At 39.3% G+C, this 16,957-nt stretch overlaps 1 protein-coding gene across 3 annotated transcripts in view; it reads right to left on the minus strand.

Annotated features, from left to right (window-relative positions):
• Positions 1-9,609, minus strand: part of ACE2 (angiotensin converting enzyme 2) — a 45,119-nt gene extending 35,510 nt beyond the window's left edge. For 2 of the 3 annotated variants that reach the window (XM_063634562.1, XM_063634563.1), the window contains exons 1-2: positions 8,177-8,465; positions 2,283-2,441 (exon numbers count right to left, since the gene is read on the minus strand). In XM_063634562.1, the coding sequence (XP_063490632.1) occupies positions 2,283-2,441; positions 8,177-8,362 (345 nt within the window). In that variant the 5' untranslated portion in view covers positions 8,363-8,465. Of the gene's footprint in view, positions 1-2,282; positions 2,442-8,176; positions 8,466-9,409 lie in introns of those variants that run through there. The other variant, XM_063634561.1, reaches the window with a different exon arrangement.
• Between the last annotated feature and the right edge of the window lie 7,348 nt (positions 9,610-16,957).

Raw genomic sequence — 16,957 nt, forward strand, 5'->3', positions numbered from 1 at the left:
TGTTTCATTCAGCATTTATTGAACCTGTAATATGTCCTACACTCTGACAATTCTGAAATGAACAAGTCAAAGACCATAAAGTCATAGGACAGTGAGGCAGCCATGAAATCAATAACTATTAATACATAACAGAATGACAAGTGCTATAACTGTCACCAAAAAGTGATGCGGTAGTATAGGAGCAGGGAGAAATTAATAACTAATAACCTGGAGATTCAAGAATGGGTCCAAAGAGAAGGGAAGATAAGAGCTGTGTCTTGGAGAAGAAGTAGGCATTGGTCATGTAGAGAACGGAGGTAGAGGGAAGAGTCTAAAAGATGGAAGGAGGTTGGAAAAGACAAAGCATTCCCAGGGGACAGTGAGATGTTGAATGAAACTGGAGCGATGGTGTTCATTAGGGAAAATGAAAGACATGAGAATGGAGAGATAAGCAGGGGCTAGATCACGAGGGACCGTCTATGCCACACTAAAGTTTTTAAACTTTACCCTGCAGATAAAGTGAAGGTGATAGAGTGAAGCAGTGCTACTCCAGGTGTAATCCGTGGACCAGTGCAAGTGAGCAAATAGTTCGTTTCCATTCTGTGATAAGTACAGGAATTAAGAGAATAAAAGTTTATAAACTTTGGAAAACAATTTGATATTTCCATGACATCTAATCATGTAATCAATGAACTTAAGCAAGTATTGATCTGCAATGTATTGGAAATAAAGGAATAAAGGAGGGAGAAAGGAAAGATGGGAGGGAGGAGAGAAGGGGGGAAGGAGGAAGAGAAAGAAGGAAGGAAGGAAGGAAGGAAGGAAGGAAGGAAGGAAGGAAGGAAGGAAGGAAGGAAGGAAAGAAGGAAGGAAATGGTTCTCTCCCTCAGATTGATTTAAGAAGCACTGGATTAAAGGATATGTTTCTCCTTCTCCTATTTCCCTTTGGTTCTGCCTTGAGAGTCATCCTAAAACATGAAATAGATCCTATGTTTAAAACTTCCACACGATCCCATAGTCCAAAGGAATAAACCTAAATTTCTTACCATGGCACAAAACCCCTCATGGTCTCTCTCTACCTCTTCTTCAATCTCCACTGCTTCCTCTCCATCGAATCTAAGCACCCTTGAGTCCCTCCTCTTCCCAAACACTTTAAGCTCTTACATGCATTTCAGTGGTTTTCGGTCCTGGCTGCACATTAGAATTATCTGGGGATTTTTAAAAAAATAGAATTTCTAGGTTCCACCTAGACTAGACCAGGCTGTCTATATGCGAATGGGCAAGGTTTCTCATAGTGTCCTTGTTGGGGGAAAAAATGGAGAAACATAGAATGGATAAGGTAAAGTGGATTGATAATTAGTTGGATAATTGGACCCAAAGAATGCAGAAAAATAAATGTTAACTTGCAGAAAGATACATTTCACATGGTTTTATCTTTGCCTTTTTGATGCACTTTTATTTTTATATTCACAGATTAGAACATACAAAGTTCCAGAGGACAAGCAACTGAGAAAGAAGACTTTCTTTTTAAATAGCTAAATATTTTAGATTAAAAATATTTCAATAGGCTATATCAGAGGTCTGCAAACTGTGTTCTGCAGACCAAATCCTGTCTGCTGCCTGTTTTTGTAAAGTTTTATTTGAACACAGCCATACTTGTTCATTTATATATTAGCTACAGCTGGTTTCCTGATACAACAGCACAGTTGACTAGTTGCAACACAGACAATACCTAAATACACAAAACCTAAAATATTTACTGTCATCTGTTCCTTTACAGAAAAAATAGTTTGCTGCTGACATTGTGGACAAGATCATTCTTTGTTGTTGGGGGCCAACCCATGCATTGTGAAATGTTCTGCAGCATCCCTACCCACTAGATGTCAACAGCATCCCCATTTGTGGCAACCAAAAACATCTCCAGACATTGTCAAATATCCCCGGAGGGCTAAATCACCCCCAGTTGAGAACCATTGACATAAACTAACTATATTCTTCAGGCTGCCTGATCCTTCAGGAAGGTGACCTAACACTAGGGGGTGTCCATACACACCACAGTGCCAGGGACAATCTCAGTTTAACTCTGTGTTTGAATGTAATTATTACCAGTGTCTTTCACTCTCAGAAAGATTCCAGTTTGAATAATAAATTATATGGACACCTTACCTAGGCATAGAGAGAGCTTTTTCTAACATCAGCATTACTATTTTTTCAAATAAAGGCAGCTGCTGTGGGTGATATTAATGTTTAATATTTCCCAAATATTTCAACTCTTGGGATCAATGCTAAAATGTTCACAAACGTACCCGTTTGCTCTTGTCTTCTGAGAGCACTGAAGACCCATTTTGCTGAAGAGCCTGCAGCTGAAGCTTGACTGTGAGATTCTGAATTTCTTGTAGTGGATACATTTGGGCAAGTGTGGACTGTTCTTTTAAAAAGGCAGACCATTTGTCCCCAGCATTATTCTGAAATGACATAAAAGAAAATTGAAGTTGGAATGGCATTGCTTGAAGAGATAGAACAGAAGATATAGTTGAAAGAATATCTGGTGAAACATTTAATATTTCCTGAGTGATTTAGTCCTCTACTCCGCTGAAGGTCAACGTTTAGGTTAAGAGTGACCAGGCCACTTTTGACCACTCTCTCTCTCTCTGGCCTATTGCCTGGTTTTCCCAAGGGTCCTGTCCCCAGAACTGGAAATGAATTCTCACAGATAATTCACATTGTGGGGCCCTGGAATTTATAGCCTTAGTGCTGTGACATAGATGAGTTGGCCAAGAATTCAAAGATGAGTGCTCTAAAAAGAGAATCCAGTAGAGCTCAGAGTGGACTTAATGAGGATACAGCCCCCTAATAACAATGGAAACCATAAGAAATGAGAACCGGTTCACAGTAACCTCCTAGCTGCCATGACTTAGCCCAGGGATTTTGATCTTAAGTTAGGATTCCCAATAAAGGCTTCCCAGAAAATGGCCATTGGTAGCTATGGTGATTTTCTACCAGCAAAAGAAATCATCAAGCAAGTGATGATGCCAGGACACATTTCCCCTCCTCCTGAATCTTGAACATCATTTGGAAAGTGGACTTCTCCAAACTACTCTAGTGTAGTCTTTTCTCAATGTACAAATTCATTTCCATTTACCAAAGACCAAAATGAGCAACTACTTGGTATATTCTACTGCTCTAGACCACACAAAAGAGATAACGTGTGAGAAAAGTGAGAATTCCGCTCCTGGACTCAAGTACCTTAGCCTCTCTGAGCCACAGTTGTCTTATCTGCAAAATGAAAGTAATAATAGGACTTACCTCCAAGGACTGTTGTAAGGATTCGAAGAAGTAACAAAAAAATGAAATGCTTACAAGAGTGCCTAACACATCCTAATCATTCAACAAATGTTAGTTATTTTATTATTTATTTTTTATTATTATGTTGTTTTATTTTATATTTTGTTATGTTTTATTTTATATTTTGTTATGTATAGGGGAAAAATCGTTGTCCTTAGATTGCTTTCAATTTTATCAGACAGATAAGATATGCATTATAAATGTTTCATTAATGAAACATAAGAGTATATAATAATGTATAAATTATGAGTGGGCCAAGCAGTTTCTGTTACAAGAAAGAGGAAATTCATGCAGGTGACTACATTTGGCCAAGCCCTCATGCAGAAGTTGCAACTTAAGACAGACTTGAAAGTAGGTAGGAGTCAGATGAGTAGAGAATACTTTGCAAAATAATTTACCTCATTTGATTTTCTTAACAACACTATGAGGTAGAAAATCACTCTCTCTCCTTTTTTGTACATACAGAAAGGGGCTGAAAGAAATAAACAGCAGAGCTGCCTATCAGCCACCAGCATTTGATCCTGGCCCTGTGGCAGACAGAGTCTAAGAATGCTCCCATGATCTCTGCCTTTGGTGGTCACACCCTTGTGTGATCCCCTCCCCATAAGTATGAGCAGACCTGTGATTTACTTTCAACCAATAGCATACAACACAGGTGACAGGATGTTCATGTTTACGTTATGCAAGATTTTAACTTTAATCTTGATAGAAGACTCGCTCCTTTGCTGGCTTGTTGCAGCAAGATGCCACATTGTGAGCTACCCTATGGAAAAGGCCACATGGCAAATAATTAAAGACGGCCTCTGAGTTATTGCACTGGCTTGGAAGTAGATCCATCCCCAGTCAAGCCTCAGAAGAGACCATAGCTCTAGCCAGCACCTTGAATGCAACCATATGAGACTTAGAAGCAGAAGATCCAGCTGAACTGTGCATGGACTCCTAGCCCACAGATACTGTGGGATAATAAATATGTGTTGTTTTAATCTGCTAAGCTTGTGGTAACTTTTTACACAATAGATAACTAGTACAGCTCCCACAGGTAGAACTTCAGGCATGATTGCACTTTCCAGGCCAAGGAATTTCACTTTTACCCTCTGAGAATTAGGCAGTCACTGAGGGTTTTGACTACACATGTGACATGATGGAAATGGTGCACGGAAGTGGTAGTAATGAGCCACACAAGAGATAGAGAAAATAGTGGCAGTGAAAATGGAGAATAGGCTGTGTGTGGTGGTTCATGCCTATAATCCCAGCACTTTGGGAGGTTGAGGTGGGAAGATCGCTTGAGCCCAGAAGTTTGAGACAAGCCTGGGCAACAAGGCGAGACCCCATCTCTGCAAATAATACAAAAACTAGCCAGGTGTGGTGGCTCACACCTGTAGTCCCAGCTACTCAGGAGGCTGAGGTGGGAAGATTGCCTGAGCTTGGGGAAGTCGAGGCGCAGTAAGCCATGATTGTGCCACTGCACTCCAGCCTGAATGACAGAATGAGAATCTGTCTCAAAAAAAAAAAAAAAAAAAAAAAGGAAGGCAATTTCTTTCTTTACTGAACACTCACAACCTCTCAGAAACTGCTTTTTGATTAATCTTCACGAGAACCTTGTGAGGGAGTTGTTATTGTCTCAACTTTACAAATAAGGGAAATCAGGCACACAGCAGGTAACTTTCCCTAGGTCACACAGCTAGAAATTAGAAGAACCAGGGCGTCAACCCAGTGTTTACTTCCGAAGCTAATGCTCTCAACTATTATCCTATAGGTTGTATTTGACACATTCTAGTCTTCTCTCTAACATGCAGGAGTGGGAAGAAGTGAGCTATGGGAAGAGGAGTTTGGTCTGCAGCACAGACTCATCTGTACAACCCACCTGACTCACCTCTCAATCCCTACCTGGCTTCACCCAATCCAGATGATTTACTGTGAAGCAAAATTTCTGGTAAAACTTTCATACCAAATTATAGGAATAATTTTACTCTCAATCTACAGGAACTAACTCACAACCTCCCAAAGGCCTCAGTCTTAGAACATTGTTTATCATACTACATGTAGGAATTTTGAGGCTATCCAATTTTATTTTATTTATCACTACCATCCTACGTGTGTTATAATTATATCACCAAAAAAATCACTTTGTGTTGCCTTGCATTTTGGCCCCTGAAGAGGTATTATTCCTTGCCAAGTTATTCTTTTAATATTATTTACAATTTATTCCGTATCCTTACCCTAGGGCTCCCAAGCCTAAATAAAACAGACAGCTTAGCAGTTATGCAAAGAATCAGTCAGTTCATGCATACCTATCAGATAATTTAGTGGTTGATAGCTATATTTAGGCTGAATGATGAATGGAATGAAGCATATATAGCAGCTTACATAGCCCCAGGCTTGAAAGGAACCATTACAGATAAAATTGGTGGCATTCCACACTACCTCTGGACAAAGGCAGGAGAGAAGCAACTAAAACTGTAACAGTTTCTGTAGCCATACAAGGGAGTTTTGGGAGTAAGGCACACATTGTTTGAGCTAATCACAAGAAATTAAAACACTCTCTAAACCCCATCTATAACTGCAATGGATAGCATATTCCCAACTTGAGAGAGATCCTTTGTAATTTCAATGACTGTAGGCGTAAAATCCTAAATTATATTTTAAAGCATTCAAAAACATACTCTGCCCTTTTTGGCCCTAACTATATGCATAAATTAAATATATGATTTATCAGGCCATAGGTCTGGTGGTCTTTACCCAACTTGTGATAATTGTATTGAAATCCTTTTGTAAGAAGTTGTTTGAGATTTAAAGTATTGACAACTTATTTTCTGTTTTTCTATAGCTCACTATCACCTAAACCAGGCTATATACTTTTAGTAACCTCTAAACCATTTCTTCCCCTGTAGGTATGAGAGTTCCATGAAGACAGAAAACGAAAAACTGAATGGAATCTTTAGCATCTATCCAGTACCTTGGAGCCCAAAAATCTCCCAGGAAAACTTTCACCCTTGGCTCCCATATGCTGGCTCAATTTCCAGATAGAGCTGTCAAAACCGCATCGGGTTCAAAGACAAAAGCTGCCTTGGTTACTTTCTAAATATACCCAGGTACTTGCATATTAAAAAAAAAAAAGTCTTCCATTTAACAAAATAGGTAATGTAAATTATAAGAATGTGAATTCCATAACTCAAGCTTAGGATTTAAGAAATTATTTTTTCTTTATTTTAGATTGGGGGTTTAATATTTTAACATTTAAAATTTTTAATCTGTATGAACATTTTTATTTTTTCCTAACTTTGTCTCATGGGAAAAAAAAGTGCTCGCCCCTGAATTTTATTTTATGTGCTGCACAGTGATCTTCCCTGACTTGTACCTGTGTGTAGGTGTTCGTGTGTATTAAGGGGCATGGGACAGACTCATTAGAGACAGGGATGAAATTTCCTTGGGTATATACAGAATAGCAGTTTAGAACTACCCTGCTCTGAGTTCACTGTGACTCTATCCCTGGAGACAGGAATAGGTTCAGAAATGGGGCATGCCCAAGACCTTAGGGGCCCTGGCAGCAGGGGGGCTGAAGAAGCTCTAGAGACCACACAAAGAGTAAGTGTGGTAGGCTAGGTGCAGTGGCTCATGCCTGCCATCCCAGCACTTTGGGAGCCTGAGGCAAGAGGATCGCTTGAGCTCAGGAGTTCAAGACCAGCCTGGGAGACAAAGTGAGATCTCATCTCTACAAAAAAAATGTTAAATGATGCGGGAGGATCATTTGAGCCCAGGAGGTCAAGCTGCAATGAATCATGATCATGCCACTCCATTCCAGCCTGGGCAACAGAGTGAGACCCTTCAAAAAAAAAAAAGTATAGGCCTCATGCTCTCTCTTCACGGCTTCTGATAACTCACCAAGAAATAGCTACAACGTGTCCTTGCTTTTGTTTTTTGGCCAGGAATTGCTTGATCCTGAAAGTCTTGTAAGAAAACATGATGAGAAATGGAGTCAACCACACATACCACAATGGCAGAGAAAGGGAGAGAGCTTTGGAAACCTGTTTTAACCAAGCTTTTTTTTCCATATCTCTATCTGATGGACCTCTCCACACTTCTACATCAGCAGCTTTATGACACTATACTGATCAAGTTTTGATGCCTTCTATTATTTTGAGGTATATTCTCACAGCTTGACATAAGGATCACCACTTAAAGATACTGTTTTGGGATCTGTGAGAGAAGAAATTCCTAAATCCCTGCACTTGTTAAAGCATCTGGCTTTCCCATAGCATTCTGATATTTGTCAGAACTGGTTTAATCATAGTTTTTTTGTTGTTTGCTTTTGTTTTTGTTTTGGAGGGCTCTGCCTGGATTCTGTGACCTTTTGAAGTCCCTTGGAGGTCTGTGACAAAGAGGAAAGGAATTCCCAAGTCCAGCCTCACCCAAGCCCTTGATTAGCTTAATTACTAGTTCTTTCACTAAGCCTCCAGCTGCATTTTTCAGTTAATATATCATTTGTAGAGAATCTTTAGATATTCCTATTGATATTGTAGGCTAAAGGAAATTATTAACTCAATAACTTATGGCATTTCCATGAAATGCTTTGAAATCCTGACTGTGATGAGAATTATGGTGGTAACTTTATAAAGAATATTCACTTGTTTCCAAGCATCTGGATTGACACCAGTGAATTATTTTGTAACGATTTTCTGAATGAACCCCAGGGTCAATCAAGTTTAGTTATCTGGGACTCCAAAATCAGGCATATAGAGGCAAACATCCAATCTCACAACTCAGAGCATTTTTTTGATTTCCCTTTTCAGTTTCATGGGCAGTAATCTAATCTTTAAGAGGCAACAAATAGCCCAATAGAGCCATGAGAACTCACCATGTTTTGGACATTCTCTTCAGTAATATTGGTGTTATAATTCCAAGAAGCAAGTGAACTTTGATAGAACAGGTCTTCGGCTTCATGGTTAAACTTGTCCAAAAATGTCCTGGCCTGTTCCTCAATGGTGGACTGAGCAGCAGTTACAGCAACAAGGCTGAGAAGGAGCCAGGAAGAGCCTGACATCGTCCTCTGTGAGCCAAGATCACATCCACTGAATGACTTTCCCTAGACTAAAATCTCCTCATGAGATTTTCTCTCTTATCAGCCTTTGAACTTGGGTTGGGCACTGAGCAGGAAAGACCAAAAAAAGAAAAAGAAGAAGAACACAGTAAACAATCTGCTGAGCCAATATAAAGTTCATCCTGGAGAGGACAGATATGTAACAGATTTTAGAATAATTTTTTAAAGTACATCAAATAAGAAAACGTTATTCTTTAATCCTAGAGAACCTTACCTCTCCTGTCACTTTATGGCCAAATCAAAACTGGTACTTTTGGTTAATATTTTCCTAGAAAGCTGTTAAAGATACACGGAAAATGTTATAATTTTACAGTGACCAAAGAGGTCTAGAATTAGGGATCATGAAGATAATGTTGGTGTTTGTATGGTTTTCAGACAATTTCATTAATAGTTTTCTCTCATTTATTTTTATTTCAAGATCATATTCCCAGAAACTCTCTACTTGGGTAACATTTTCCCTTCCAAATACATGACTTTGCCCTTGTCTTTATGGAATTATATTTCTGATCAGTTTTCTTTTTCTTTTTTTTTTTTTTTTGAGACTGAGTCTCGGTCTGTCGCCCAGGCTGGAGCACAGTGGCGCAATCTCAGCTCACTGCAAGCTCTGCCTCCCAGGTTCATGCCATTCTCCTGCCTCAGCCTCCCGAGTAGCTGGGACTACAGGCGCCTGCCACCACGCCCAGCCAACTTTTTGTATTTTTAGTAGAGACAGGGTTTCACCGTGTTAGCCAGGATGGTCTCAATCTCCTGACCTCCTGATCCGCCCAAATCGGCCTCCCAAAGTGCTGGGATTACAGGCGTGAGCCACCGTGCCTAGCCATTTCTGATCAGTTTTAATTTCCATGGCCATTTTTTTAAATTATGACTACTCTCCACTCCACAGGTCAACTCTCCTGATCTGCCTTTGCAAAACTTAAAAAGGCTCATTTCCTATTTCTCACACTGGTTCTGTGGCTGACTGCTTTGAGTGCCTCCTTCTCTTTCACTTACCTATTCAAAACTCAGTCAAGGTCACGTGGAAGTAAGAAAGCCCCCACATGGTATGAAATCCAAAGAGTGTCTATGTCAACTCCTGATCCTCTCTAGCTATGGGATCACAACATAGAATTCAAAGAGATTTTAGTAGTTATCTTGTCAAATTTCAGAAGCGAGCTCAGTGTCCTCACTGCCAGAGTGTATGTATGAGTGCCACAGATCAAAGAGAGGAGCACTTTAAATGGCAGGGTTCAAGGGCCTACTTGACGATGATTGTGAAACTTTGACACAGAGAAAATATTTCTTCACCCAGGAAAACAAGTCTTCCAGGTTCAGGTGACATTGCAATAATCAAGCCTTTAAAAAAATGTCCGCTGCTTTTCCTTATTCCAAAGTTGTGTATATTATTGTAGAATAGGAAAAAAACAATTATAAGTAACTATTTAAAGTGCTTTGTGTTATAATATCTCATTTGAGCATCACAAGAAACCTATAGGCAAATATTTTCTCACCATTTTATGAATTATGAAACTAAGTTTAAGTAAATTGCTATACCTCACTCAGCTAACAAATGATGGAATCAGAACATGGATCTATGTACTCTGATTCTAGAGTATAGGCTCTTAACTAACTTGTAGTCAACAGTCTAAAAGCAATAGTGGAGGCATAGATAAAATGTGACAGAGGGCCTTGTGCCTCAGTGAAGATGATAGATTTAGTTACACTGCATCAAAAAGAGGTGGACTCTTACTTCCCTTGATGTGAATCAAAATATACTCTCCTTTTAAGAAATAAAGCAGTTCACAAATATAAGTAATAATAATAAAGAATTTTAAATTGAAGTGAGATGAGGGTAAAAAAAAAAATCAGTGCAGAAATTTCAGAAAGGCTCCTCTCACATTCCAGGAAGCCTAGATCCACTCACTCCTTGCACACATTAGGAGAAAAAACAGGCAAGAAAGAGGACAGCACACGAGTATCTGAAGAAAAAGTTGAAATGTTACTGTAATAAAGGTGGAAATAAATTTCTACACAGGTAAGTTCCTAAATGAAACACGTGGGTTTAGTGGAAAAAATGGGAGTAGTCCAAATTCAATTTGCTGAAGCAGAAAATACGATTAACTTGATCAAACTAAAACGGAGAAAGCAAATATAAAATCTGAAAGCTAAGAATAAATGAACAAGGAGCCTGGGACAGCAGTGAGGCAGGAAAATGCTAGAAGCCAAGAAACTTTGAGAAGCAAGAGAAAAGGGAGAATTGTCTACAGTGATTCTGTAGAAAAACTAGCCCAGAATGGCCAACTGCAAGCACTGACTGAATTATTGGAATTTTTGTTCACACTTTTTTGAGAAGATGTCAATGGTCTGATAGTTCCCCAGAAGCGTTCTCTCTGAGCCCATTCCGAGAATGGAAAGAATTCACTGAAGATTCGGGGGATGAGACCCAGAAAAACAATTGGTCTAAAGGAATGTATTGTCTTTGAGGAAAACTGGAGAATCAGAAAAAATTAGAAGACCAAAGATGCAGGAAAGATGTTCTGTGTTTCAAAAAGATTGGGGGAGGGGGTGGATTTCATAATGGTAAAGGGAAGTTTGACCTTAACACCTAGTAAAGCTATAAAGTAAATTTTTTTTTTTTTTTTTTTTGAGACGGAGTCTCGCTTTGTCGCCCAGGCTGGAGTGCAGTGGCACGATCTCTGCTCACTGCAACCTCTGCCTCCCGGGTTCATGCCATTCTCCTGCCTCGGCCTCCCGAGTAGCTGAGACTACAGGCACCCGCCACCATGCCCAGCTAATATTTTTGTATTTTTAGTAGAGACGGGGTTTCACTGTGTTAGCCAGGATGGTCTCGATCTTCTGACCTCGTGATCCGCCCACCTCGGCCTCCCAAAGTGCTGGGATTACAGGCGTGAGCCACCGCACCCGGCCTAAAGTAAAATTTTTAGAATGTGATTTGCACTTGGAAAAATATATCTCTGGTCCATTAGGAATTCACTAGGAATAAGTCAGATGCTGCCTGCCCTATCTCCTCTCTGATAGAATATAATAGTAAAAAAATATATCCAAAGACATAGTGCATCTTCCTTTTCAATAAGGGATTTAACAAAATGTAAAATGCTATGACTAGATCCAAATGTCCCCTGAAACAATCACACAGTACAAGATTAGACAGTCCTCTGATAAACAACAATTCATGTCCAAAACAACAAGCATCTTGCTTCAATCATTGTTTATTGACTACCTACTATATGCCAAACACTATTCCAGATATTGAACATAAGCTAATAAATATTGTATTATGTGAGGTGAGAATAGAGGGAAGACAAAAATAGTTAGTGATAAATGCCATGACTTATAATAAGCAAGAAATGGAGGATAGAGAATTATGGGGTGGGGAGAGGGATTTTCTATAAGGAGGGCCTCTCTAAGAAGGTGACGTTTGAGCAAAGACCCGAAAGAAGTGATGAAAGTTGTGCGGATCTCTGGGTGAAGAAGTTTTCCTAGGGAGAGGGAGCAGCAAGCGTAAAGGATGTAGGCAGATTTCAAGAACATCAGAGGTCTTTGTGACTGGAGCTCAGTGTGCAGGGGAAAGTGGCAGGAGGTGAAGTCAAGGAAGAAACTAGGGTCACACCAGGGGGGTCTTAAAGACAATTAACTGTGAGACTTCAGCTTTACTCTCAGCAACATGGGAAGACACTGAAAGGCTTCAAGCAGAGAAGTGATCTAGTAGAAGCTTTAGCAGGGTCACTTTGGCTGCTGCTTAGAGAATGGACACCAAAGGGGTAAGGATGGAAGCAGGGAGACTAGTTAATGAGCTACTGCAGCAGCCCAGTCAAGCTGGTTGAATAAAAGCTTAATATGAGCTTCAAGATCCAACTAGGAGGCCCAGTAAAAAGTACTGGGCCTATAATTAAATCTTATACTATATTAGACTTTGTTAATATAAGCATTAGATACAAAATAATCTAGACTACCACATTCATTTCTGTGAACTACAATTTTAGAGACACACAAGAGAGTATCCAGAGGAAAATAAATAAGAGAGCAGATGGATCTAAAATAATATAATTTGGAGAATGGTTTAGATATGGAAGAGAAGACAGGGTGGACAGCTTTCTTCCATCATGGTACTGTCATTTAGAAGAAGACTTAGCATAGTGGATTTATTCTGCCACTTGTTAGCTGTGTGACTTTAGGCAGGTAATATCCTCCCTGCACCTAATTTATTTCAAAGCCAATGATAGTTTTATATCCATTTCATAGGGATGTCATATTACATCAATTAATACATAAGAACACAGAGAGTAATGCTGTAAGCCTAGTAATAAAAGCCACTGAAAATGAAAGGAGCTGTGTAATAATTAGAGAACTTCCACACTGGAATGTTTAATCAAACCATCTGCAAGGTCATCTTTCAAAGACACTGCAGCAGACAGAGATTGGCTAGGAGTTTGACTCAAAGGTCTATTTGGACGGTAGGATCCTGCATTGTAGGAGAAGTCTGCTAGTCTGTGCTGAAACAGCAGGATGGAGGAGCTCACCAATGGAATGAGTAGAGTCATATATGAAAGGAAAGGGGAGTCAGCCAGTAGTCTACATGAGCCCAGCCATGGAGAACCTCTCAGCATGCTTTCATCACCCAATCATGGTCAGGTCCTGGTATAAAACTTCCTACATACAGAGAAGAGAAAACTTGAGTCTGTCAACGCTATCTTGAGGAAGAAGGGGAAAGTCATAAAGGTAAATGACTCCCTCTCAATATTTACAGATGTTGTATTTGTTGGTTGCATATGCTTTGTACCTGGTCCTGTATATAAACTCTTCACAACAACTTTACAGGTAGAAATAGTGAGATCCATTTTATAATTAAGGAAACCAAATGTTCCCATGATTAATTCAAACTTCCACAATTGATAGGCAATGGGGCTGCACTTTGATCCCAGATTGCTTAAGACATCTTTTCTCTCCACAGAGTCATGGGTTCAGTTATCTGCTAACTTCATGCATGTCTAATAAGCCCTCATCAATCTGTCATATTCTGAAAATAAGCAGGCCCCCATAAGCAAAATTAAAATGTACTGCTTTGATTACACCAGTTACATATTTTTAAACCATTTTAGGTAGAAATTTTTCTTCAATATATTCCATCCTGATTGGGATGTTGCCTGGACATTAGTTTAGGGTTATATTTCAGATGACTCAGTGTCATCATCTTAAATAAAATTTACTGGCTAAGCTATAACGTGACAATGTCTTCAAGGCTTTACATTAAATGGTTCAACAGCTTTACTGCTATTAATTCTGCTGTTTCTGCACATTCTGAGTTCACAGTCACAGTATCAACTTTCAGTAGCCCTGCCCTCCACAAGTCCCCTCCCTGTTTCTGATCTGCTATCTGCTAAAACCTAAATGGAAACTAGATAACCATGGAGTTCAACTAGAAACTTCCCTTTTCATAGGCTGAAATCTGAGGGTGGGTCTTTATTCTGCTAGAGCAAAGTACATAGACTTTGAAATCCATATTTCCCTTACTGTTCAACCTTTTATATCCTTCCAACTGAGTCACAAATGGTGAGGTTGCCAAATAGCTATAGGAGAAACCTCTTCCAGTTCCCCAAGTTGGGTGGATAACTTTGGTAAACATCAGAAAAGAAAGGATGTTTTGTTCAATTTCTTATTGATTAATATTGCTGACAGAACAAGGAAGGGTATCAGGAATACAATGCATTGAGAAATTCAAAACTTTGCATGGTCAAGAACTATTTGCATTCAGTACAATTGATTTTGACCACATGTTTATCACACAAAGTGAATTTATACGTGCTTTACAGAAAATAAATAACTAGTTGGGCTTTCAGCCCAAAGGAAAAGTTAAAGCTCTTTCCTGTTTACATTTTCAGTTGCATAGCAGTCCCTTTTTTCCTAAATGTAAAAAGTAAAGTAGAGGTTCCTCTTCAAAGACTTTCCTCCCTGTCTAATTAGGAATAAATAATAGCTTCTCTTAGAAGCAAAATTCACTAAAAAATCTGTGCTAACATTCTTAAATATCTGCTAGCCATAATAAAAAATATCAATGTACTTTATGTTCTTAGCTCCCACAATTTAACCTAAATACTTGCCCTGGCATCCTTAATACTGCTCCAAACAAGCATTAGGTCATAGCCTGTTCCTCTTCCTTATTTAAACGGGTTTTTACCTTTCTCAACATTCCACAAGTTACTTCCTCCTTCCTTTGTTCTCCTCTGCCTTTGCCTCTTTTAAAAAGTTCTAAGTTTCTAGCCAATCAAGACAAATACAAAATGTAAGGTCCCGTTCCAGCCAATAAAAACCAGACACAACAGTAGGGTAGATATGTCAAGTTATAAATAACCCTATCTCCTTTGTTTGGTATACTCTCGTAACAAAACTACTGGCAAGTGGACCCTTTCTACAGAAAGTATAAAAATAGCCTTACTAAAAAAAATAAATCTATGTTCAGATACTATTTCTTTATGGCACCAGAAAACAAACATTTCAAACACTAAAGATACAGCAAAGATAATCTTCATTAACCAAATTGATAAACAGTTTCAATAGACAGAGTTCAAATTTGTGAGAATAAACATTGGATTCCAAGAAGGTTATACTGATTGTTACCGGCCTGAATTTATGATAGTACAGTGCTTGCCACAGTAACCGTAATTTATTTTGATACCTACACTGTACAAAATATCAGATAGCACTAGAGCAAGGAAATTACTAGTATAAATTTACATCTACGACTTTAGAAGCAAAACATGAGCATTTATCCTAAGTGAGATGGGATGCATGGTAGAATTTGAACAGAAGAGTTACACGATATCATTTACATTTAAAAGAAATCCTGGGCCGGGCACAGTGGCTCACACCTGTAATCCCAACACTTTGGGAGGCCACGGCGGGAGGATCTCTTGAACCCAAGAGTTCAAGACCAGCCTGGGCCAACATGGCTAAACACCGTCTCTACTAAAACTACAAAAAATTAGCCAGGTGTGGTGGTGTGTGCCTGTAGCCCCAGCTACTTGGGAGGCTGAGGTAGTAGCATCATGTGAAACCAGGAAGTTGAGGCTGCAGTGAGCCGTGATCACACCATGGCACTGCAGCCTGGGCGACAGGAGTGAGACTCTGCCTCAAAAAAAAAAAAAAAAAAAAGGAATCTCTCTGGCCACTATATGAAGAACAAACCACATATGGGGCAAGACTACAGGCAGAGAGACCACTGAGGAAGCTGTTGGAATAATCCAGATGAAATATAATGGTGGCTTGGTGGTAACAGTAGAGTTGATGAGACGTGATTGGATTTTTAATACATTTTAAAAGTAAAGCAAACAAGATTTGCTGGTGAATTGGATGTAGGCTATGAAAGAAAGAGTCAAAGATCACTCAGGGTTTTTGGATTGAACAACTAGAAGGATGAAATTAACATCAATTTAGACGAGAAAGGTTGCTGGTAAAATAGGCTTAAAGGGAAGACTGGAAGTTTAGTTAAGTTTATGATATCTATTAGCAACCCAAGTGTAGATGTTGAGAAGGCAATTGGATATACAAATCTGGAGTTTGGCAGGGAGGTCAAGAATAGAGATACAAATTTGAGAATTGTCAGCTAGAGATGGTTAGTCAAATATTGTCTCTCAGCCAAAACTAAAAAGAAAAGATCTTACCTCTTCAAAATCCCAGTGTACTGAAAATTATTAAAGTCTAGACCTCAGGAGGGAAATTGGAAGGATAAATAGTAGGGGAAAGTTACCTGAAACAACTCTCCTTAAAACAGCCATCTGTGAACAGAAACCTCAGAAATAAAACCACACATCTACAACCATCTGATCTTTGACAAACCTGACAAAAACAAGCAATGGGGAAAGGATTCGCTATTTAATAAATGGTGCTGGGAAAACTGACTAGCCATATGCAGAAAACAGAAAACCCACCCCTTCCTTACACTATATACAAAAATTAACTTAAGATGGATTAAAGACTTAAATGCAAAACCCAAAACCATAAAAACCCCAGAAGAAAAACTAGGCAATACAATTCAGGACTTAGGCATGGCAAAATATTTCATGACTAAAACACCAAAAGCAATTGCAACAAAAGCCAAAATTGACAAATGGGATCTATTTTTTTTTTTTTTTTTTTTTTTTTTTGAGATGGAGTTTCACTCTTGTTGCCCAGGCTGGAGTCCAATGACTCGATATCGACTCACTGCAACTTCCACCTCCCACGTTCAAGCGATTCTTCTACCTCAGCCTCCCTAGTAGCTGGGATTACAGGTGCCCACCACCACGGCCAGCTAACTTTTTGTATGTTTTTAGTAGAGACGGGGTTTTTCACTATGTTGGCCAGGCTGGTCTCAAACTCCTGACCTCAGGTGATCCACCTGCCTCAGCCTACCAAAGTGCTGGGATTACAAGCATGAGCCACCACGCCCAGCTCAACAAATGGGAACTAATTAAACTAAAGAGCTTCTGCACAGCAAAAGAAACCATCACCAGAGTGAACAGGCAATCTACAGAATGGGAGAAAATTTTTGCAATCTATCCATCT

This window comes from Symphalangus syndactylus, chromosome X, assembly GCF_028878055.3.
Source record: "Symphalangus syndactylus isolate Jambi chromosome X, NHGRI_mSymSyn1-v2.1_pri, whole genome shotgun sequence".
NCBI classification, from domain to species: domain Eukaryota; kingdom Metazoa; phylum Chordata; class Mammalia; order Primates; family Hylobatidae; genus Symphalangus; species Symphalangus syndactylus.